The following is a 22,645-nucleotide window of genomic DNA, read 5'->3' on the forward strand; positions in this document are numbered from 1 at the left end:
ATTAGATGGGTAATTGGTGATTTGGGAGGAAAGCAGAAAGCAGCAGCCCCAAGAGGTTCAGGCAGGATCCAGAAAGGCCTCCTCTTTAAGAGGTTGTTTGAGCTAAACTTTGAAGGTAGCGAGGGATGCTAAGAAATAGAAGTGAGAAGGGAGGGCATGTCAGGTAAGGAGGAAGGCCCATGCAAAGGGATGGTGGTGGAAACTGCATTGCTACGAAGGTGAAAAGGCAAGGTCCATTTGGCTAGAACAGTGAGTGTGGAGGAGAGTAGTACGTGATAAGGCTGGAAAGAGAATGTTAGAGCCACGTTGTAGAGAGCCGTATATTTGTTCTCAAAGATAGCAGGGAACTGCCGGGGTTTAGTTAAGTAGGGGTATCACATGGCTAGATTTATGCTCTAGGAAAATCCCTTTGACAGCAGATTCTGAATCAGAATCAAGAAAGACTTGAAGCAGAAAACTATTTCTAACCCTTAGAAAAAATGCTCAAAATGGAGGGAGGGAGGGAGGAAACAAGCATTTATTAATCACTTCCTACACAGCAGGCTCTTTGATAATGTTATCTCAGATTATTATCCCCAATTTTACAGCTGAGGAGAATGAGGCAATATAAGTGACTTACTGAGGGTCACACATAATAGCTACCAAAATAGCGTAATAGTTGACATTTCCACAGTACTTGCAGTTTACAGAATGCATTCACATGCATTGGTTCATTGTGTCCCTACAATAAATATGTAATGCCTTAAGGTTTGCAAAGTGCTTTACCTGTATTCATTGTTTTTATTGATTAAAATCCATGATATAAGTGCTATTACTAACCCCATTTTATAGAGGAAGAATTTAAAGCAGACAGAACTTACGTGACTTGCTCAGGGCCACACTGCTAATAAATGGCTAAGACTAGATTTGAATTCAGATCTCCCTGCTGAGCTGCCACAACAGCCCAGTGAGACTGAGGAATGGAGGCCTTGGATCCACGTTAAGGTCCCGACACCGTATAATGAGGAGTAAATTTTCTACCTTGTTAGTGGCCTCCAATACTTTCCTGCTTTACAGAGGAGAAATCATGTCTGGATCAAAACAGAAAAGGATCTTGTGTGGTAGATAGTACAGCGTATTATTACCCTTGATATGAAGGGAAGAAAAATTAAGCCATGAGATATGAGGGTCTTTTCTGAAGGGGCCCAGCTACCTAAATTTTAATTTATGTCTTCCAGCTGCCCAATGCTCTTTCCACTTGCAAAAGCAAATGTTTCATGTCAGGTCTCTTAAATTAATCACAGGATTGGAGGATCATAAGAGGAATTCCCACTGGAACTTATCCAATAGTTATTGAAGCTTTGCTATAAAGACATCCATTGAGAGCTCATACTTTTCCCAAAGCAAGCCCTTCTTTTTTTTTTTTTTAATTTAATAGCCTTTTATTTATAGGATATAAACATGGGTAACTTTACAGCATTAACAATTGCCAAACTTCTTGTTCCAATTTTTCATCTCTTACCCCCCCCACCCCCTCCCCTAGATGGCAGGATGACCAGTAGATGTTAAATATATTAAAATATAAATTAGATGCACAATAAGTATACCCGACCAAAACGTTATTTTGCTGTAGAAAAAGAATCAGACTCTGAAATATTGTACAATTAGCTTGTGAAGGAAATCAAAAATGCAGGTGGGCATAAATATAGGGATTGGGAATTCAATGTAATGGTTTTTTAGTCATCTCCCAGAGTTCTTTTTCTGGGCATAGCTAGTTCAGTTCATTACTGCTCCATTAGAAATGATTTGGTTGATCTCGTTGCTGAGGATGGCCTGATCCATCAGAACTGGTCATCATCTAGTATTGCTGTTGAAGTATATAATGATCTCCTGGTCCTGCTCATTTCACTCAGCATCAGTTCATGTAAGTCTCTCCAGGCCTTTCTGAAATTATCCTGTTGGTCATTTCTTACCAGAACAGTAATATTCCATAATTTTCATATACCACAATTTATTCAAGCATTCTCCAACTGATGGACATCCATTCAGTTTCCAGTTTTTAGCCACTAAAAAGGGCTGCCACAAACATTCGTGCACATACAGGTCCCTTTCCCTTCTTTATAATCTCTTTGGGATATAATCCCAGTAGTAACACTGCTGGATCAAAGGGTATGCACAGTTAAAGCAAGCCCTTCTACTCCAGGATAGCTCTAATTGTGAAACTCTAACTAGCAGCAGATTGCAGCTAACACTTCTTCTGCTTCTATCCTCTTGAACCAGACAGAATCAGCAGGCATGCTGAACACAGAATGGTTCACCTGATGCATCTCTCCTTCCTCATTGGTCCTAGAACCATCCTTTCAAAGAGAAGCATTCAACACCTTTATCTTTTTTGTTCTAATTTCTCCTAAGCCATGGAATGATTATTGTGATCCCTGGTCCTTGCTTTGGTGTTTTCTTCCCACAAAATTGATTTTTTTAAATTCTTGTTTAGAACTTCCACTACCCCGATCCAATCTCTTTTTGGTGATTTACCCAGTTATGTGAGATGGCAATTGGGATGGGTTATGGGAGTGACTCAGATGTTTATTTGCTTTTAAAAACTTATATGCGTTGCGAAGAGAAATTGACCCTGCCCCTGTTCTCATTCCACAGTTAGTTATGTGAGATGGCAATTGGGATGGGTTATGGGAGCAACTCCGATAAATGTTTATTCATTTTAAAAATTGGATATGCATTGTGAAGAGAAACTGACCCTGCTTCTGTTCTCATCCTGCAGATATAATGTGGTCTGATGTGTTTAGTGGATGAAGCTGACAGGAATCATTTTCTGAGCTGAAATCCTTTCAAAAACATAAACGCCAGACTTGAACGTTCGAAGGAAGCCAAAGCCATTTCAAAAGCAAAGTCCTTCTGGATCATTCCCCACGTTTTACCGCCCCACCCAACTTAAGTAAAATAAGACATTTCACACCAGACATACTATGGCAAGCAAGAGGAAATCAACAACCCCATGTATGGTCCGCGCATCCCAGGTAGTGGAACAGGAGGTCCCCGAGGATGTCGACAGGGGCAAAGATAAAGAGGTCGGAGCTCCCCAGCCTGACTCTGGTAAGGAGGGCTGGACCGCAGAGCCCGAAAACTCTTCCAAAGAAAGTGAGCTGATGGAGGTGAAGTCGGCAGCGGAGAGCCAGTCCAAAAAGCTCCAGGGGGGCTACGAGTGCAAATACTGCCCCTACTCCACCCAAAACCTAAATGAATTCACAGAGCACGTGGACATGCAGCATCCCAACGTGATCCTGAACCCGCTCTACGTGTGCGCGGAGTGCAACTTCACCACCAAAAAGTACGATTCCTTGTCCGACCACAATGCCAAGTTCCACCCTGGGGAGACGAACTTCAAGCTGAAACTGATAAAGCGCAATAACCAAACTGTGTTAGAGCAGTCCATTGAAGGCTCCGGCCATGGCACAGTCATCGGCGGCAGCAGCCTGGCGAGCAGCGACAGCGACCCCAGCATTTCTATGAGCAAGACACCCATCATGAAACTGGGGAAGCCCAAAGCTGACGCCAAGAAGGCGCCCAAGAAACCAGAAGAAAGCGGTTCCGATAACCACGTGGAAGGGAGTGCCGCCGCCCGGGTGGTGACGGAAGCCGCCGAGGCTTTTGCGAGACTCAACGGCATTGAGCTGCTCCAGGACTCGCTAGGGCACGTGATGCCTTCTGTACAGCTACCACCAAATATTAACCTTGTCCCCAAGGTCCCTGTCCCATTGAATAGTACCAAATATAACTGTGCCCTGGACACCAATGCCACCATGATTAACTCCTTCAACAAGTTCCCCTACCCGACCCAAGCAGAGCTGTCCTGGCTGACCGCCGCCTCCAAGCACCCCGAGGAGCACATCCGAATCTGGTTCGCCACCCAGCGCTTGAAGCACGGCATAAGCTGGTCTCCGGAGGAGGTGGAAGAGGCGAGGAAGAAGATGTTTAATGGCACGATCCAGTCGGTCCCCCAGACCATCACTGTGCTGCCCGCCCAGTTGGCATCCACAAAGATGTCCCAGCCCATCATCCAGACTGCTCTGCCTTGCCAGATCCTTGGCCAGACCAGCCTGGTCCTGACCCAAGTGACCAACGGATCGACGGTTTCCTGCTCCCCCATCACGCTCGCTGTCGCGGGGGTAACCAATCACGGCCAGAAGAGACCTTTACCAAATCTCCAAGCAGCTCCAGAGCCCAAACGGGCCCATGTGGCCCAGGTTCCTGAGCCCCCACCAAAGGTAACCCCCACCATATTGCCCACGACAAACGATCGGAAAAAGACAAAAGAACAGATAGCTGAACTGAAAGCAAGTTTCCTCCAGAGTCAGTTCCCTGATGATGCAGAAGTCTACCGGCTCATCGAGGTCACCGGCCTCGCCCGGAGTGAGATCAAGAAATGGTTCAGCGATCACAGATACAGGAGCCAAAGGGGCATCGTCCATATCACCAGTGAGTCCCTTGCCAAAGACCAGTTGGCCATCGCGGCCGCCAGACACGGACGTTCCTACCACGCGTATCCAGACTTTGCCCCGCAAAAATTCAAAGAAAAAACCCAGGGTCAGCTCAAAGTTCTGGAAGATAGTTTCATGAAAAGTTCTTTCCCCACTCAAGGAGAACTGGATCGTCTCAGATCAGAAACCAAGCTGAGCAGGAGAGAAATCGATACCTGGTTTTCAGAGAGGAGAAAGCTTAGGGACAGCATGGAGCAAGCCGTCTTAGACTCCATGGGATCCAGCAAAAAAGGCAAGGAAGCGGCCATCCCCAATGGTACCTTATCTCGGCTGGACCAGCTCTCCAGTGCCCAGCTGGCCAGCTCTCTCTCCAGCCCCTCCCCAGCGATGATGAAAAACCAGGAGCAGATCCACCTCCTGAAGAGCACGTTTGCAAGAACCCAGTGGCCCACCCCACAGGAGTATGACCAGCTCGCAGCAAAAACGGGTCTAGTCAGAACTGAAATTGTGCGCTGGTTTAAAGAGAACAGATGCTCATTAAAGACTGGAACCTTAAAGTGGATCGACCAGTACCAGCAGCAGCACGCTGTGGACAGCCACGGCAATGAGTCCGTCCTGAGAAAGGGAGCGCCCCACCTCGCGGAAAGCCCAAAGAACGGGGGCGAGATGGTTCAGCAGTATTTTAAGGACCACAAAAAGCCGAGTGAAGAGGATCTGGACAAACTGGTGACCAGGGCAAAAGTGGGTTGCGAAAAGACCAAAGACTCCTTGCCGAGCAAGACAACAGAGGCCGCCTCGGACAGATCTGAAGGTAACAGCCGGGATGGTCATGGCAGTGATGAGAATGAGGAGTCTGATGTTGTGGACTGGGTAGAGGTGACGGTTGGGGAGGACGATGGCGTCGCAGACTGTGCAGATAGCTGGAGCCGCGCTGCACCAGACGGTCGCGCCGAGCCGGCCAGTTATGATTCTGATTCTGAAGGTGTAACTGAAGACACTGGCCACGTTTAGACAGGTAATTCTGCCTCGGAAGTAGTCATCATCTAAGTCACTCCTAGGCAAAGAGTCCGAGGGAGAGAGAGAGGTAGCTCCTGTCATCTCCTAAGTCGCTGCACTTCCGTTAGGGACCATGAAAGGGAGAGCCTGGGACGTGTCTAGTCCTTAAAATAATGGGGTTGTATAATATACACGCATATGTATACACACACATCCGTGAGTGTGTATGGATGTGCGTCTATATATACGCATATAGTCAGGTGTCAGTATGATAAGCAAATTTAAATTAATGTATAGAGATAGAGGGGCAGCCAGGTGACACAGTGGATAGAGCAGCAGCCTGGAGTCGGAAGATCCTTTTTCCTGAGTTCAATCAATATCTTCTCCTCCCCTTCCTTTCTTCTCTCTCCCCTTTCTCCCCTCTCTCCTTTTTCCCCCCCTCTCTCCCCCTCTCTTCCCCCTGTCTTTTCCTCCCTGTGTCTCTCCCCTGTCTCTGCCTCCCTCTCTCTCTTTCTCCTTCTATATCTGTGTGTGTGTGTGTGTGTGTGTGTGTCTCTCTCTTTCTCTGTCTCTGTCTCTCTCTTTCTCTGACTCTGTCTCTCTGACGCTGTCTCTGTCTCTGTCTTTCTGATGCTGTCTCTTTCTCTCTTTCTCTGTTTCTGTCTCTGACTCTGTGTCGCTGACTGTCTCTCTGACGTCTCTCTCTCTGTCTCTCTGACTGTCTCTCTTTCTCTGTCTCTCTGACTCTGTCTCTCTCTCTGTCTCTCCGTGTGTCTCTCTCTTTCTCTGTCTCTGACTCTGTCTCTCTAACGCTGTCTTTCTCTCTTTCTCTCTCTGTTTCTGTCTCTGACTGTCTCACTGACTCTCTGTCTCTCTGACTCTGTCTCGCTGACTCTGTCTCTCTGAAGTTGTCTCTCTCTCTGTCTCTTTCTATCTCTCTGACTCTGTCTCTGTCTCTTTGTCTGACTCTGTGTGTCTCTCTCTTCTCCTGCTTTTTATTTCTCCCTCTCCCTCTCTCCTCCCCCTTTTCTCTTCCCATCCCTTCATTTCCTCCCTGTTTCTTCCCCTTTCCTCCCTTCTCTCTCCCCCTTGACTCTTTCCCTGTATTTCCTACACACACACACACATATTTAATCGGAGTTGACAAATTATGTCCTTATTTATAACAGTTGGCCATGTCTACCTAAGAAGTCACCTCTCTGCCCAGTCTATGATGTCCCACGTGCCTTTTTTCCTTTTCTAATAGCAGTTGTTCAAATCCATCCTGTACTTTGTGTTGGCCACTGCTAAAGAATAATACGGTTTTTAAGAGTAAGTACCCAGGGTAGTTAGCAGGATTTTCTTTAACTGAAAATATTTTAAATGACTTCTGAAGTAGCTGATCTGTCCAGTGGCAGAGGTGAGAGGCTGAGTTGCCTGCCCTAGTTAAGTAAAGGTATTCTCCTTTGAATTGGTCACCCATAACCCTGCAAATCTAGACTAGATTGGAGTAATTCAGACCCAGAGAGCCCCAAGAGGAGAGGCCAATGAGGTAACCATAGTTACTAATGTCCATGCCCTCCACATAATGGTCCTTTCCATGGAATCGGATCTAGGCTGATGCTTTTCAACAGGTCAGTGCAGATGGGGTCCCTCCTGCACCATCGCCAGCTTGGTAGGGAATGCAGAGGATGCAAAGTAAGGAAAGGAGATGGATGCACAGACAAGCCCACCTTCTCCTCCGCAGCCCAAACCCTGCACGGCCAGCCCAGGGCTAGCGGGGAGGGGGCAGGGAGGGGGGCCTCCTGTGGCTGAGCCCTCTTAAAGTCCCACCCGCCTCCCGAAGGAGGAGCCGCACATAAGTTTAATGGCGTATGAAGACCTCACACCTTATTTTTAAAAGAACAGTAGAAATCTCAGTTTCTGTTTTGTATCTAAATGAAGCAGCAGAGATGCTCACTTCCCCTTGATGAATAAACCTGGGCAGGATTGAGGATGAAAGAGGGAACTGGAAGCCAGGCCCAGCCACCCTCCCTTTGCTTAATTAGCAGCCAGCTGGCCAGTCTGACTGGTGCTGTTCCCCCTCCTCCCTGTCCACCTTCTGGTGTAGGTGCTAATGGGTATTGCATGAGTTAGCGGTGACAGAGCCGGCGGGGTAGGCACCCACAGAAGAGGGACGGGAGAGCCTGATTTGGGATTCAGGCCGAATTCTTTAAGAATTATTTTTTTCCTTTCTCAGGCAGTTAAGTTTCACCAGCAGATGCTACTGGGTGTTAGTGATTAATCTCTCTGAGAGAGAAAGAGACCGTGTTAACCCAGCCCACAGATCTCCCAAGCAAGGGAAGACGTTTCATCAGAATGAGGTGGTGATGTAAAAAAAAAATCACTAGCCACAAGCATTCCCTCCAACCTCACGTCTTCTGTTTTCTGCTCTTCCAGGCCCTTTAGCCATGTAGACGTGGAGATTTTTTGTTTTTCACATATCATTTTAAGGCTTGGAAAATGATCAATAGAGAGAGAAATCTATCTAGGTCTCTTCTATACATTTTACAGATGAGGAGCCTGGGGCAGATAAAGATTAAGTGATTTTCCCAGGATCACATAGTTAGTTACTGTGCGTTGTTAGGTTCAAACCCAGCTTCTCCAGATTTTAGCCCCAGCACTCTCCTCTGAGTCACCTGACTGCCTCTGACGGATTACCAGGTTAGATACTAGTCTATGTTGGGTCCACTCCTTTTTAAGAAATCAAGCAAAATAGTTTAACTGAATTAGAAAATTTTCCACGGCAGGGAGATATTAAAAAATTAGAGACCAAAGTAAGTGGAGAAATATTATACTGTCCACAATTGGTCTGTGCTTATATAAAAATTGATGTCTACCTAAATCTACTAATTCAGTAAATTAGTGGTGTATGTGTACATATATGCATACATATGTGTGTGGATATATATATTTCACATATACACACACCCGTAAATAGGATACTGGGACTGGAGTCAGGAAGATCTGAATTCAAAAAGAGCCTCCTGCTTGCCTCAGTTTACTTATTTGTAAAATGGGGATAATAATAGCACTTATCTCCCAGGGTTGTAGTAAGCATCAAATGAGATCATTTTTAGCAGTGCCTCTCATTTGTACAGTCACGTCTGACTCTTCTTGACTCCATTTAGGATTTATTGGCAAAGATCCTGAACTGAGGTTTGCCATTTCTTTCTCCAGCTCATTTTACAAGTAAAGAAACTGAGGCAACCCATTAAGTCACGGCACATGAGGCTAGCTTTGTATTCGGCATGCCAGCTGCCCAGCCTGGCTCCTGGTAGTTGCTTAAATGCGTGTTCCCTTTCCCTGCGGGTACAGTCTGGAGCGTCTCACTTCTGTCTGTCCCGGGACTTGAACTCTTACTACGTAACACAGGGGCTCTCCCGGGCAGAGCAGAAGCTGGTACAAAATGCCAGGCCGTCTTAGGCCAGAAAGATCATTTCTGACAGTAGCAATTAGGGAGGGCTTCCTGTAGGAAATGGCTTTGGGACTGAGGAAGCCTGCTCTGTGCGCCATAGGGAACGGAGTTAGGAAGGAACCCTGTTGTTGAGGTCAGAGAGTCGGGTTCTAAGATTCAGAAAGCTTTCACCAGAATAGCCCCATGGAGTAGGAGTGTCCCCTTCGTCCCCTCTTGGCGTTGTTTCTGGTTTCCAGACTTCAGAATCACATCTTTTACCACTCCCTTCATCACCTGGAGCCTCCTCATCCCTGGAGATGACTACCCCACCTGCCTTCCCAGCCTAGCCGCCCCCTTCTCCCACTGGGCATTCCCCCGGGGTCCCATTTTGTCCAGAACTTGGGCTAGCCTGCCTTCCTCTCCTGGCCCCATTCCTTAATTGTACGCGCCCATTGAATTAAATGAAAATTGATGGGCCCCTGGTGACGCTTCCATTTGTACTCCAACCCTTGTTCCAGCTTTCTTTTATGAGTTGTCCTCCCCGCTAGAATGTAAGCTCCTTGAGGGCTGGGAATGACTTTCCTTCTGCTTTTCTTTCCCCAGCACTTACCACAGAGCTTGGGCACACAGTAAGTGCTTAATATATGTTTCCTTCCTTCCTTCGTTCCGTTTCACACAGAAACTGCGGCCTACTGCATTTTAGGAACTTGCCCCTGACCACCACGGTACTTCCAAGTGTCAGGAGCGAGATGTGAATTCAGGATCTGAATCCCAGTGTCCTTCACAGGGAGTTCTCCTTTGGGTGGAAGCCACAGGGAGGGGGACTCACTAGGAATCTTTAGGGAAAATTGCTAACAGCCGTTGCTTTTCGCTGAAGGACTTCAGGCAGAGGCTGTGTGACTTTGTTGGAGTTGTCAGGATTTCTATTCAGATCCAGCTTGGACCAGGTGATCTTTGGGTCCTTTCCAACTCCGAGCACTCTATGTGACTAATAATGTGCCCTAGACTTTGGCCTGAAATCAAAATCAAGCTCAGGGGATCATAGTATGTAGACATCATTCTTTGTCCTTTTTCATAAATTGGGACATTTTTCCTTCTCTTGTTCTTTGCCTATTGTCCATGATCTTTCAAGCAGCAAGTCAGTGACCTTTAGTGTCCCAGAATATTGTTCATCTAAAAGTGTTGATTCAGGCCATCAAGGCTAGTCAGGGACTCTCATACTGCCTACTTATCTTGGGTTTTAACTTCTTTTATTCATTTTTGTTTTGTATTTTTCCAATTCATAGCTCTTTCTTATCAGAGAAAACAGAAGTATAGCAATAACCATTATCATAACCCATATTGACATAGTGCTTTAAGATTTGTACCATTCTCGGCATATGTTATCATTTGATCCTTAACAACAACCCTGGGAGGCAGGTACAATAACACCTATTAACCCTACTTTGTAGTTGAGGAAACTTGAGGCGAAGATTAAGTTACTTACCTAGGATCAGGAAGCTAGTAAGTTTCTCAAATAGAATTCAAGCTCCTTTCTTCCTAACTCCAGGCCTATTATTCTATCACTGGGCCCTGATGTCTTATATAAGGATGTTGTAACTGTCTCATAAGGGCAAGCTTAAAATCTTCGTGATCTCAGACACTTACTAATTGTGCGACATTTAACCCTGTTTGCCCCAGTTTCCCTCCTGTCAAAAGAGCTGGAGAAGGAAATGGCAAATCACTCCAGTATCTCTGCCAAGAAAACCCCAAATGGGGTCACAGAGTTGAATAAAGCTGTCATGAATCAACAACAACGACAAAAATTGGCTTGTCCGTGCTAAAAAGTGATACTTCATCTATGATTCCTCCCCCCACCAATAATATATCCTTTTTGTTGTCCTTAACTTTTCATATCAACCTCAGCTCGTTATAAGCTTCAGGACTCTTTAACACTATTCTGTTTTGTTTTTGGTTTTGTTTTGTTTTGTTTTGTTTTGCAGTTGGAATTAAGTGACTTGCCTAGGGTCACACAGCTAGGAAATATCAATACTATTCTGAAAGTACCATACCACACTTCTGTGGGCACCTTATCTGCTTCTAAATCCATTTTCTGTACTTGATTCTTTAAATTCTAATTTCATAAATGAGTTCCCATGTATATCCGTGTTGTTTTCTATAAATAGTTCTCCTTTTCCCCCTCTGGATTCAGAATTTCAGTCTTGAGAATTTCCCACTCATCTTGGGCTGACTTCCCCTACAACATTTTAGTCTGTGGTATCTCACAGAGCCCTTACTACCCTAAATCCTTGGGTATCTGCTTTCCTAAAATCTAGGCTGTATATTCAGCTCAGTGTCCAACCTTCTTTATCTTTCCTGTCCCAAATTCTAAGATAGAAAAGAAGTAATATAATCAGACCTGTCCAATAGTTAACTAGGCTTTCTCAGAATGTCCCGAGTTTATGTGGGTGATCATATCATCTTGATGGTATTGTAAAAGGAATTCTCATTCAATATATTACAAAATCCCTTGTGGAAGGAATTTCCATTGAACTTGGACTCAATGATTTCCAAAATGACTACCATCTTGAATTAAGATCTTTTTCTGCTTCTTAAGACTATATCCCCCCTCCAAGGCCTTTTATTTTGAAAAAATGTGCTTTTGATTTTCACCATCCTGTGAAATAAGTAGGACATAATTATTATACTGATTCTGTAGAGACTAGAATTGAGACTAGATAAATGATAAATAATAGCTCAGTGTACCAAGAGTAAGGAGAGCCTGAGTTCTAGTCCCTGATCTGATCCCAGCTGACTTTAGACAAGTGATTTATGGAACTTCTCTGGGACTCAGTTTTCTCATCTATAAAAATAAACGAGAATGACAAGATTATCTGAGGACCTTTCCAATTCTTACATTCCATAATCCCAAATTCTTAATAGCTCTATGACTGTGAAGTTTGTATCCATAGACATGACCCCTAGACCAAGGAGATTTTGAAAGAACAGTGTAATATTTCTCCCTTTAAAAATAATTGTGGGAAGAATTGAAATTTTATGTAATATTCTCCTCTAAAATATAAAGTTCTCTGGGAGCAGGTTTCTTGGGGGATCTTCTGGAGGCAGCCTTCTTTCAGTTCAGAGTAATCACCCCAAATGCAGCCAGGAGTTAAAGTCCCGATCCTTTATTGTCTTCTTCAAACTTATCTCCTTCACTTGGGGCTCGGCTAGTTTTTCTTAGAGACCTTCTGTAGTCTTGGTTCTGAGAGTTTAAGCTGCCTTCTCTGGCTTGTGAATCTCCTCAACTAAATCCTGGCTGAGGCTCCGAGAGCTTCTAGTGGCCTTCTGTTCTAGTGGACTTATATTCTAGTGGGTTTGTCCTTCCTGGCCCCAAGACCTCCTCCTTATATATCCTACACTGAGTATACACCAATCATTATATCACTAGGAAACCATTATTTGTTGTAGGATTAAATCAATGCTAAACTAGATTTAACCATTGTCTCCTCAATTCTACTTAGTACCTTGTTTCAAGTTCAGGCCCATAACATCTCCTTGTAGGATTAAATCAATCCTACTGAATCATGCTAAATTAGATAACTATTGTCTCTAACAATTCCACTGACTTAGTACCTTGTAAGAATCCTAACAATTTTAAGCACAGTAATGGATACAAAAAGATTTCAAAGAGACAAAACTTCTCTGTGCATCATTTTGTTGGCATTTGACAACAGGGAACTCCCCCTTTCCCTTGCATCCTTGCCCATGCCCTTGGTTTTCTCCTCCCTGAAGGTTCTTCCTGGCAGCTACAAGTAAAAAAAGTGAGCTTGGAGACCACACTCTGTTTTCTGGCTTCTCTCCTTTCTGCTGGTACCTGACTTGAGATATAAACCAAACAGGTACCAAGAACTTTGGGAGCACCTTCTCTTGTGATCATATCTCGTCCTCAAGGGGCTGGACTCTGATATCTGAACAACAAAGTCTTCTAGGTGAAATGTGTCAAGGGCCTCTACTCGTACACTTGCTTGGGTTTGGTTTTTATTTTGGAGATAAATGTATTTTTGTTTGTTTTTTATACCATCCATTCTGATGCCTTTTATCTAGAGATAAGTGCTACTAATTTAATTTACTTTCCCCTTAAATCAGTTATTAAAGGCAGGTGAGTCTTACTGTGTAGTCTGAGAACTCTTAGATGCCAACATATTATAAAGGACATTCTGGGAGGAGAAGTAGAATTGCAGTAGATGGCAAGGATGTGGGGAGAAGTAGCCCATGGAGAGCAGACCAGCCATAGACACAGTCATAAAGAGCAGGGAATCTGTCATCTGACACCCTGCCTCTTCTGTTCATTCTTGGGGACCTGAGACAAAGCCCTATTCTTGCTGCCCTAGTTACACCTCTCCATGTAGGGGAAATAAAAGTGGCTGAAGCAGCTAAATAACACAGTAGATAGAACGTTGGGCCTGGAGTCAAATGTTCAAATCTGTCCTCAGACACTTCCTAGCTGTGTGACTCTGGGCAAGCCACTTTAACTTTTTCCTCAGCTTCCTCATCTTTAAAATGAGGATAATAATGGTGTTCACCTTCCAAGATTGTTATGAAGATCAAGTATGATAATAATTGTAAAGCACTTAGTGCATAGTAATGGCTATAAATATTAGGTAATGATTATATATATATATGAATCAAATATGTATTTTATCATTATTTAATATATATTGATATTATTAAATTTTAGAAACTGGATCTCATATTCTCGTAGCTATGTGACCTTGGGTAGTAATTTGTCTACACTTTCTATATCTTAGTTTCTGTATCCATAAAATGTGGGTAAAAATATTTATACTTTCTTCCCAAAAGACTTGTCGTGATGATCATATGAAATTATATAATATGAAGAGACACAAAATTCAGTTCTAAAAATGGAAGCTGCTAACGTATCAGAAAACCAGCTTTTCTTGGGGGCCTCTTCCATCTTTCCATCACTTCCCTCACAGGCTCTTTCCCAGGTCCGGCCTTCTAGTGTGAGAACAAATGTTCTTCTCTTTTGGCATTTAATAGTGGCAGCTTCCTTAGGAGCTCCTGGCTGTCATTCCTCCAGGCCTCCCGGCCCCCGTGTTCACTTCCCCCAATACTGTGGCTCCTGACTCATTCATTGTTGCTCCCTGAAGAAAGCTCCCAGAAGAAACACAGCCCAAATACTGAGACTCAGGGGCGTATCTGTTAATGCACTAAATTACCCATAAACATCATCTGTGATTTTTTTTTTTTTTTTTTTTTTGCTCTACCAAAAAAACCCTCCATTCCAGACATAGTTTCTCCCCTACCTCCCTTTTGACCTTCTGATCGGGTAAACAGAGAGCCCTTTTCAGCTTTTTTCATTGCTAGTTTGCAGGATGGGAAGATAGTGTTTGTTTCAAACCATGTACAATGAGACAGAAAACCTAAAAGCGTACTCACTTGCCAGATGGAGAGGGGGCCGTGCATTGAGTGTCATCCAAAGAGAGAGAGAGAGAGAGATTTTTCCAATCAGTTAGCAAAAAAAAAAAGGTAGCTTTCAGGGTGACTTGTGCTTAGCTTGTGGGAACGGGTGTATTTGGGGAGTTCAAGAAGGGGGTGGAGAGATACACATGCAAACAATGAGCACACTATCTTTTTAACTTCAGAATAATTTAGATTTCTACTGGGCTTTACCATTACCAGTATTTTCACCAACACTGTCTGAAGTAGAATTCTACATCTGATGTTGGAGACAGAAGGGGCAGGTTCATCTAAATAAATCAGGAATTTTTAATTCTGAGGTTCTTGACCTTGTTTTGTGTTATTGTTTCTGTTTTGCACTATTTCTTGCATCTAATTGCTATATTTTTCCAAATACACATATAAAGATAATTTTCAACATTCATTTCTGTACAATTTGAAGTACCAATTTTTTTTTTTTGCCCTTTTTCTTTTCCCTCCTCCTTTTCCAGTTTTTCACTATTTTGATAATGGTATTTCAACATAATCAGTTTCCTTTGTGATCAGTCTTGTGTTTTATTTATTCACTCTGCAAAGAAGTCTGTTACCTTTGCCAAACGTCCCCCCAACAGAGCTAGGACACACAAAAAAAAAAGGTTAAGAAATCCTGCCTTGGTTCAGTCTCCAAGCCATGAATGCCATATACAATCTGATCTTGAAAAGAACCTTTAGATCAGAGGATCATAAACCTTTTTTTTTTTTTTCATATCATGGACCTCTTGGGCAGACCATGTGAAGCCTGTTCTCAGAATAATGTTTTGAAAGGCCTAAAATAAAATACATAGGATTACCAAAAAAAGTTACATTGAAATATAGTTAAAAAAATATAGCAAGTTCACAGATCCTAGATTGAGAACTCCCTACTCTTGGATGATTTTTTTTGCATGTTTACACTGGCCTTGAGAGCATTTCTTCAGTTCAACAATGGAAAGAAGCAGTGACCCAGCCCCCACTAAAAACTTAGCCTCATTTCACAGAGTCTTAAAAGTTTCCTAAGATGTAGTCCAGCTTCTGATATCTTATCACGATATAGAGGTGACTCCAGGATTCTTGGAGGCTACATCAGTGAAGTGTAAGCCTAGGCTGGTTCTACCAAGCTAGGAAAAACTTTACTTATGGCCCCTCTAACAGCTCAGATCTCTTTTCCTGAGCATCAACCTAAAGTAGAGAGGCTTGTCATCAGTAGACTGGGCCACCTCGTGATGAATCTCGGAGGGAGCCATGGCAACGCCACAAAATAGAGAAAAACAAAAAATGGCCTTTCTCCCTGTATGACCCTCATTCATTTCTGAGGTGACAGTGAGATACCAAAGGGGAGATGAGCAGAAGGTGCTGAGAATCACAATTTTTAAACTATTAATAAATTTTGATTTATTTGTATTTTAAATATCCTCATCCAACAAGTGGACATATTGCCGGAGGAACTAAATCATATCAAGCTTGACTTTCTTGCTATAAATGAAACCAGGAGAAAGCAGGAAATTGTAGTGAGAGGATTGCTAATTCACAGGCACCCTGGAGAAGCAAAAAAAGGAGTTGGCAGAATAGGGTTTCTGTACCCAAAGACTTTTGTAAAAGCATTATCTCCTTGGATTTGATCATCAGTTATTGCAGAACTAAATATAAATAGTTGTTAAAAAAAATTAAAATAACTGATTGTTATCAATTGCTGAAAATAAAGTGGTAGAGAAATTCTAAGAATTTGGTAAAATCCTTCAAATCAAACTCAGCTTACACTCATATTTGGAGACTTTGGGTCAAAATCGAAAAAAGGGGAAGATGGGGGGAAGTATATGAGGAGAGTCTAGTTCAGGAAGAAGGAATGAAAAAAGTCAAAGATTTGGATGTTACCCAGAAGTTACTATGTGCCTCTGTACCATGAACCATCAAAGAATTTGGTGCTGGACATGGCAGGCAGTCAGCTGCCACCGTTTATTAAGCACCATTTTGTGTGCCAGGCATTGTTCTGGGTCCTGGGTATACAAAAGGAGCAAAAAAGACAGCCCCTTCCTTTGAGAAACTCACTCCTTCTTGGGAGAGTTCGAGTCCTCTGATCTATGTAAATGGAAGGAACTCCCAAAGAGATGAAACCACAGCCCACATTTGAGTACAGGGTATCCTACTGTCCAAAGGTTGTTCAGGTTCCCTTTGCAAGATGCTGACATCTTGGTACAGTGGAAAGAACGCTTATTCTGGAGTCAGGAGACTTGGCTTAATGTCCCTCCTCCCCTTCCTGTCCCATAGGACCTGCATGAACTTCAATAAATCTTACCTCCCTGGACCCAATTTTCTTGATCTGTAATATGAGATCAAACTCAGTGGTCTCTTAGGACCTACCAGCTCTAGATCTAGGATGCTTTGTCTAGAAACATCTAGGTTGCCCAATGGGGAGAGCACTGGGCTTGGAACCAGGAAGACCTGAATTCAAATCTGGCCTCAGACACTTACTATGAAACTTTGGGCAATTCTGTTTGCCTCAGTTTCTCATCTGTAAAATAGGGTAATAAACAGCCCCTACTTCCCAGGATTGTTTTGAGGATCAGATATGATAATACCTGTAACATGACTAGCACATTGCCCAGTACATTTGTTATTGTTCAGTCATGTCCAACTCTTCATGATCCCATTTGGGTTTTTCTTACCAAAGATACTGGAGTTGCTTTGCCATTTCTTTTCCCAACTCATTTTATAGATGGGGAAAATAGGGTGAAATGATTCCCTCAGGGTGACTCAGCTAGTGTCTGAGGCCAGATTTGAACTCGGGAAGATGTTTTCCTTGCTCTAGACCCTGAACTCTATGCACTGTAATACCTCACTGCCCCTGTCTGGCACATAGTAGGTGCTTGTGACACACCCCTCCCCATTATCTAAACCATATGGAACCAAACTGTCCTCTAGGGAGCAGCTCCCGTGGAACAGTAGAGAGAGCTCACCTAGAGTCAGGAAGACTCACCTTCCTGAGTTTGTGTGAACTCAGACACTTACTAGCTGGGCAAGTCACAACCCCATTTGCCTCAGTTTCCTGGTCTCTAAAATGAGCTGGAGAAGGAAATAGCAAACCAATCCAGGATCTGCCAAGAAAATCCCAAATGGAGTCACCAGGCGTCGGACACAACTGAAGAGCAACAAATCCGACTTTCTACATCAATATGTAGAATTATCCATTTCTATTTTAATTTTATACCTCCAATCTATAACCATCCCCAAACCTACAGTTACCCAGCCTCCACTTCCGGACCTTTCTTTTTCAGCCGTGGGTAAGTCACTATTTTCTAAGGCACATCGGTTTGCTTTGGAACAACTCTAATTTTTAAGGAATTTTTTCTTTCTCATGTTCTATTTTCTACAGCTCTGTAAAGTAGGTAGTACAAGCAATACTCCCATTTACAGATGAGGAAACTGAGTTGCATAGGAGTGAAGATCATCCGTTGCTAGTGATAATATTCAAAAGGGGCACAATCCCACTCTTGTAGCTCTAATCCAGTGCTCTTGGCATTATATCACACTTCCTTCCTCCATTGTTATACTTTGAATTGGCCATTCCCTGACAAGAGATACTTTAATGAATGGGTTCACTTTGGATCTAAACAGAATGGGATAGAATGTCTCCAGAGACCAGAACCCAGCATGCTAAGCTAGTTTATTATGAGCTTCAGAAAATAGCACAGGTTATTTTTACCAACACAGATAATAGACCCCGCAGACCCTCTTTGTTTTAATAAGGCACCGTATGTGAACACTCTTTGTCAATTATGCAATTTTGCAAACATTCCTGATATAATGTAAGGTAAAATTATTTCTTAAACCTAATAACTAGCCTGATTTATGAGACATTTCCAAATAATTTTCAATTAACCTCTGATAAAGGTAATCATGAAATAACCACTTCTCCAATATCCCTCCACTAACTTTATTGGTTTTCTTTTATTAATAATGCCTTTTGTTGATTAGGGGATTGTTGATTCAATCCCCTAAAGCCTTGCCTTATAATAATGGCAGAGAGGTAAGCCAAACTTCACACTGAATCTGTGGGTGAATGCACTATTCTGCACCCATACCCTCTCTCCACATCTGTTCTTTTGAATCAAAGCTGAGTCTTGCAGAGAATCCAGTTTATGTTGTATTTTCATTTTTGTAGCCACAAGGCTATTGTTTTATTGGTTCTATATACATCCCTTCGGGTGTTGCCCATATTTCTCTGAATTTCTCCTGTGTTGTTTTTTTTTTGGGGGGGGGGGTGAGGGGGGAGCATTCATATTTAACTGACTTACTGGGAGTCATACAGCTTGTGTCAGAAGCTAGATTCGAATTCACATTTTCCTGACTCCAGGACTGGTACTTTATCTACTGTGCACCTAATTGCCCATTTGGTGCAGTAATAGCCCCTTGCATTCTTCTTAGACCACATTTTTTAAACTATTCTTCAAATAAAAAAGCACACACTTTGTATCCAGTTTTTTTTTTACTACAACAGAAAGTGCAATTATGACTATTTTGCATTTCTTAGATTCTTTAAATAAATTAAACAAATTTGTCAAATGAGAGGGAAGGAAGCCAACAAACATTTATTAGGCACTTCTTTTATGTCAGGCATGGTGCTAAGTGCTTTTTAATGCCATCTCATTTGATCGTCCTAATAACCTTGAGAGGTAGATGCTAATAGTATCCCATTTTACAGTTTAAGAAACTGAGGACACAGGACCTGACCCAAGCCAGTCAGCCAGGCTACTTTTGGAGTTGATTCTTTGTGATCCCAGACCTAGCACTGCATCCCCTAGCTGTCAAATTCTGTTGATCTCTTTAATTAAGTGACTTGGGGCTCTCGGGGGCCTTATTTTCCTTATCTATGAGTGGACTTAGATTAAGTGACTTCTGAGGGCCCTTTCAACTGCGGGTCAGTGATCCTGAACCAAGATCATTTGGAATACCATTATCCAGCTCTATCCACCTGGTTTTATTATTTAATTGCTTCAGTCATGTCTAACTCTGCATTTGGGGTTTTTTTGGCAAAGATCATTAAGTAATTTGCCATTTCCTCCTTCAGCTCATTTTACAGACAAGGAAACTGAGGCAAACAGCATTAAGTGACTTGCTCATACAGCTAGTAAATGTCTAAGGTCAGATTTGACTTCAGGAAGAGCTCTTCCTGACTATCCCCTGCACCATCTCTCCCCGTTATCATTGCTGGAGTTACCCAAGAGTAGAATGAGAATCCCCAGGGATTTGTGGGTTTTCCTTCCCTCACTGCATGTCTCCAGGTGAAAGCTGGAAGAATATTTATGGGCAATGTCTCAGAAAGGGGGTTGTATGTTCACTTACAGGTGGGACCAGACGGCCTTTGAGGTCCCTGGCAAATTTACTCACCAGATATACCCAACCTTCACTGGAGAACACATACTTACTAACAGCACTTCCCCAAGCTCGGACACCATGAAAAGTCATAAATAGTTTTGTTTTTCCTCTTCTCAAAGAAGGATGTTGGAAGATCGGCAAAGAGACCTTCATAAGTAACTTCCCTGAGAATGATGGGGCCCTCACTGATAAACTTTCTCCTTGTGCTTTGTTTTCAGAGAAACCAGTCAGACCTACTATCCCGATCATCAGTGGGGCTCCGCCTGTGAAGAGAGCAGAGAAATTCACTCTTCCTGCCTTTGGACAAGACCGCCAAGGACCGCTAACTCCAAGCTGAGCTGCCCTGGGGTCTGCCTTTCCACGGCCTCCACCCCCGGCAAGCACTCATCCGATGGAATTGTTCATAGTGCCAAAGTCCTACTACTGCATTTTCAAAGGGTCCTTGTAAATAGATTGCTCCTCCTTCCCCGTCCCACCCACCCTACTCTCACGCCCCCAATTTCTTGCGATACTGGAATTGATTTGTACAACGTGGCCATTTTGTTACCTTTTTGAATCGGCTCGAGTTGCTTTTACAGATCATATGCTTGCAAGGTTTTTGGGGGGGAGGCTGGTAATGTGTGCTTTTCTTTTTTCTTTTTTTCCCTCTTTTTTTTTTTTCTTGTTTTTGTTTTTAGAATTAGCAACCACTATATCTGCATCTGGGTTTTGGAGGGATTCTCATGATTTTGTTTCATTTTTTAAACCTAGTTTGGAATGGGGGAGATTTCCGACGGGGTGTGCAGAGAAGTCTCCTTTTAGTTTACCCCAGAGGTAGCTTATAATCAGCAGCCTCAGACCCAGACTTAGTCCCCTTTCCTTCCCAGCTGTTTGCATGGGACTCCCTGCTGTAAGCTCTCCATAAAAGGCTTTCTGCACTGCTGGGAGCGGGGGCTGATTGCCTAACTACTGTATGTCCCTAGCCACGCTCTTGGCCCAGCGAGCATCCCGAGAGCTGCATGGCATGCACCTGTCCTTTTAAAGCACCTTTTTATATAAAAGGAGGAGAAGGGCTCCAATGTTTCTTAGGATTTTTTTTTCTAAGATGGAATTCATCATACCTGGATGGTACCAAGATCAACTGGAGGAAAAGCTCCAGTGTTTCGTAGGATTCTTTTTTTCAAAGCTGGAATTCATCAAACCTGGATGGTACCAACATGAATTAGAAGAAGGGCTCCAATGTTTTTTAGGAATTTTTTTTTTCTAAGATGGAATTTATACCTGGATGGTACCAAGATGAACTGTTTGGGAGTCTTGTTTTTTCTTAACTGCCTTTTTGTGGGTGTGATAATTGACAAGATCTCTGCATAAGCCTTCACTGTTATTATTTTTTTTTAAGCAATTTTAGATCCCTGAGTGCACTTTTTTCAAATGCCCCTAACTTGGAAAAAAAATAAAATGAAAGATATCTCATGTAAATGTTGCAGTATGAATAGTTGTGTTGGCAAACTTTCCCCCACCCCCCACCCCCTATTTCAGCACACCGCACAAATCAGAACGTTTAGGGAGTGTGGATAAAACCAACTTTTATAACTTGTTGCTCATTTGTTGTAACTCAATAAAACAAAGACTAAACATTTTTATAACCTTTTCCTCTGCTGCTTTTCTTTATTTTATTCCCTTCGAAGAATCCTTTTATTCACTAGAAGAATTCCTTAGATCAGGGTCTTGGGTGTTTTCTTCCCTACTGGACCAGGCTAGCTAAGCTCAGAGGTGACCATAATACAATGGATTACAGAGGGAAGAACATTTTGGCCAGAGCAGCTCTTAAAGGCAAGACAAACAAGTCAAAATTGTTGGAGTCTGAGTCTCAAGAGCAAATCTCTGCCTTGATGAATTCATAAGGAGGGCCTGGGAAGAGGAGACATAGTCACTATCTCCAGATACTCAAAGGGCCACATAAAGGAAGCAGTATCCTCATTCAGTTTGGTCCCAAGCTAGAACTGGGAGCAATGGAAAGACATTACAGACATTTTTCCCACATCAGGTGGGAAAAATTCCAAAGAGTAGATCCAGCCCAAAGTAGAATAAGCTTCCTCTAGAGATAAAGGGCTCCCCATATTGGATGTCTTCAGGCAGAACCTGGATAGGTCCACTTGTATGCTAAAGGGTGTTTTGTTTGTTTTTTAATGAGTTTTCCCTATTTTTCCCAGACTAAAAGTACAGCAGCCACCCATAGGTTTGATCCTACCACTAATCATCCCAGGAGTTTTCATTTTTCTTGATCTGGTTAATTGGTTTTTCCTTAGGCATCCCGATGCCTTCCTTGCCCTACATCATCCCACAAGGCTCATGGGATTGGTACTAGACTTAGTTCAGATACTTGCTATACTCCTTAGAACTCCTAAGCCCACACCCACTAAAACCTTTCTCTATCAGGATATAGCCAGGCATGTGCCACCATATCCAGCTTGTAGAGTCTATTGAGTTGAAGGTTGTTTCTCTAATATTTGTCAGGAGAGAGAATTTCTAAGGTTTCTCTGGAAATGCTGAAATTTTCTTAAAATATTTTTAAAAATTAAAATTAAACTAAAATTTAATATCTGAAATCTTTAAAATTTCTTAAAATATTCCTATATTCCTTCAGGACCATGATAAGGAATAAGTCCTGGACCTGTCCTTTCATTAGTATAGGCAATTATTAATCCCCTTTACCACTCCAGATGGGTACCTACTCTGTACTTTATAATCTTAAAGAGTTCTCTGGAGTATTGATAGGTTAATTGACTTCCCTAAAGTCACACAGCCTGCACAAGATTTGAACTCCAGTCTTTTTAGTTCTGGGCCTGCCTCTCTCATTATATAGCACTAGAAATCTCAGACATTTGACCTACATCCCTGGAGTGAAGCAGAACCAGGTTAAAGTGTA

The 22,645-nt window shown here is 42.9% G+C and overlaps 1 protein-coding gene across 2 annotated transcripts in view; it reads left to right on the forward strand.

The window, feature by feature from the left end:
* The window catches only part of ZHX2 (zinc fingers and homeoboxes 2), a 34,099-nt gene extending 12,732 nt beyond the window's left edge, over nucleotides 1-21,367 (forward strand). The window contains exons 2-3 of one of the 2 annotated variants that reach the window (XM_012541806.3): nucleotides 2,759-5,286; nucleotides 19,956-21,367. In XM_012541806.3, coding sequence (XP_012397260.1) covers nucleotides 2,964-5,286; nucleotides 19,956-20,074 — 2,442 coding nt within the window. In that variant the 5' untranslated portion in view covers nucleotides 2,759-2,963 and the 3' untranslated portion in view covers nucleotides 20,075-21,367. Of the gene's footprint in view, nucleotides 1-2,758; nucleotides 5,491-19,955 lie in introns of those variants that run through there. The other variant, XM_031947153.1, reaches the window with a different exon arrangement.
* The last annotated feature ends 1,278 nt before the right edge of the window (nucleotides 21,368-22,645 follow it).

Source organism: Sarcophilus harrisii, chromosome 1 (genome assembly GCF_902635505.1).
Source record: "Sarcophilus harrisii chromosome 1, mSarHar1.11, whole genome shotgun sequence".
Lineage (NCBI taxonomy): Eukaryota > Metazoa > Chordata > Mammalia > Dasyuromorphia > Dasyuridae > Sarcophilus > Sarcophilus harrisii.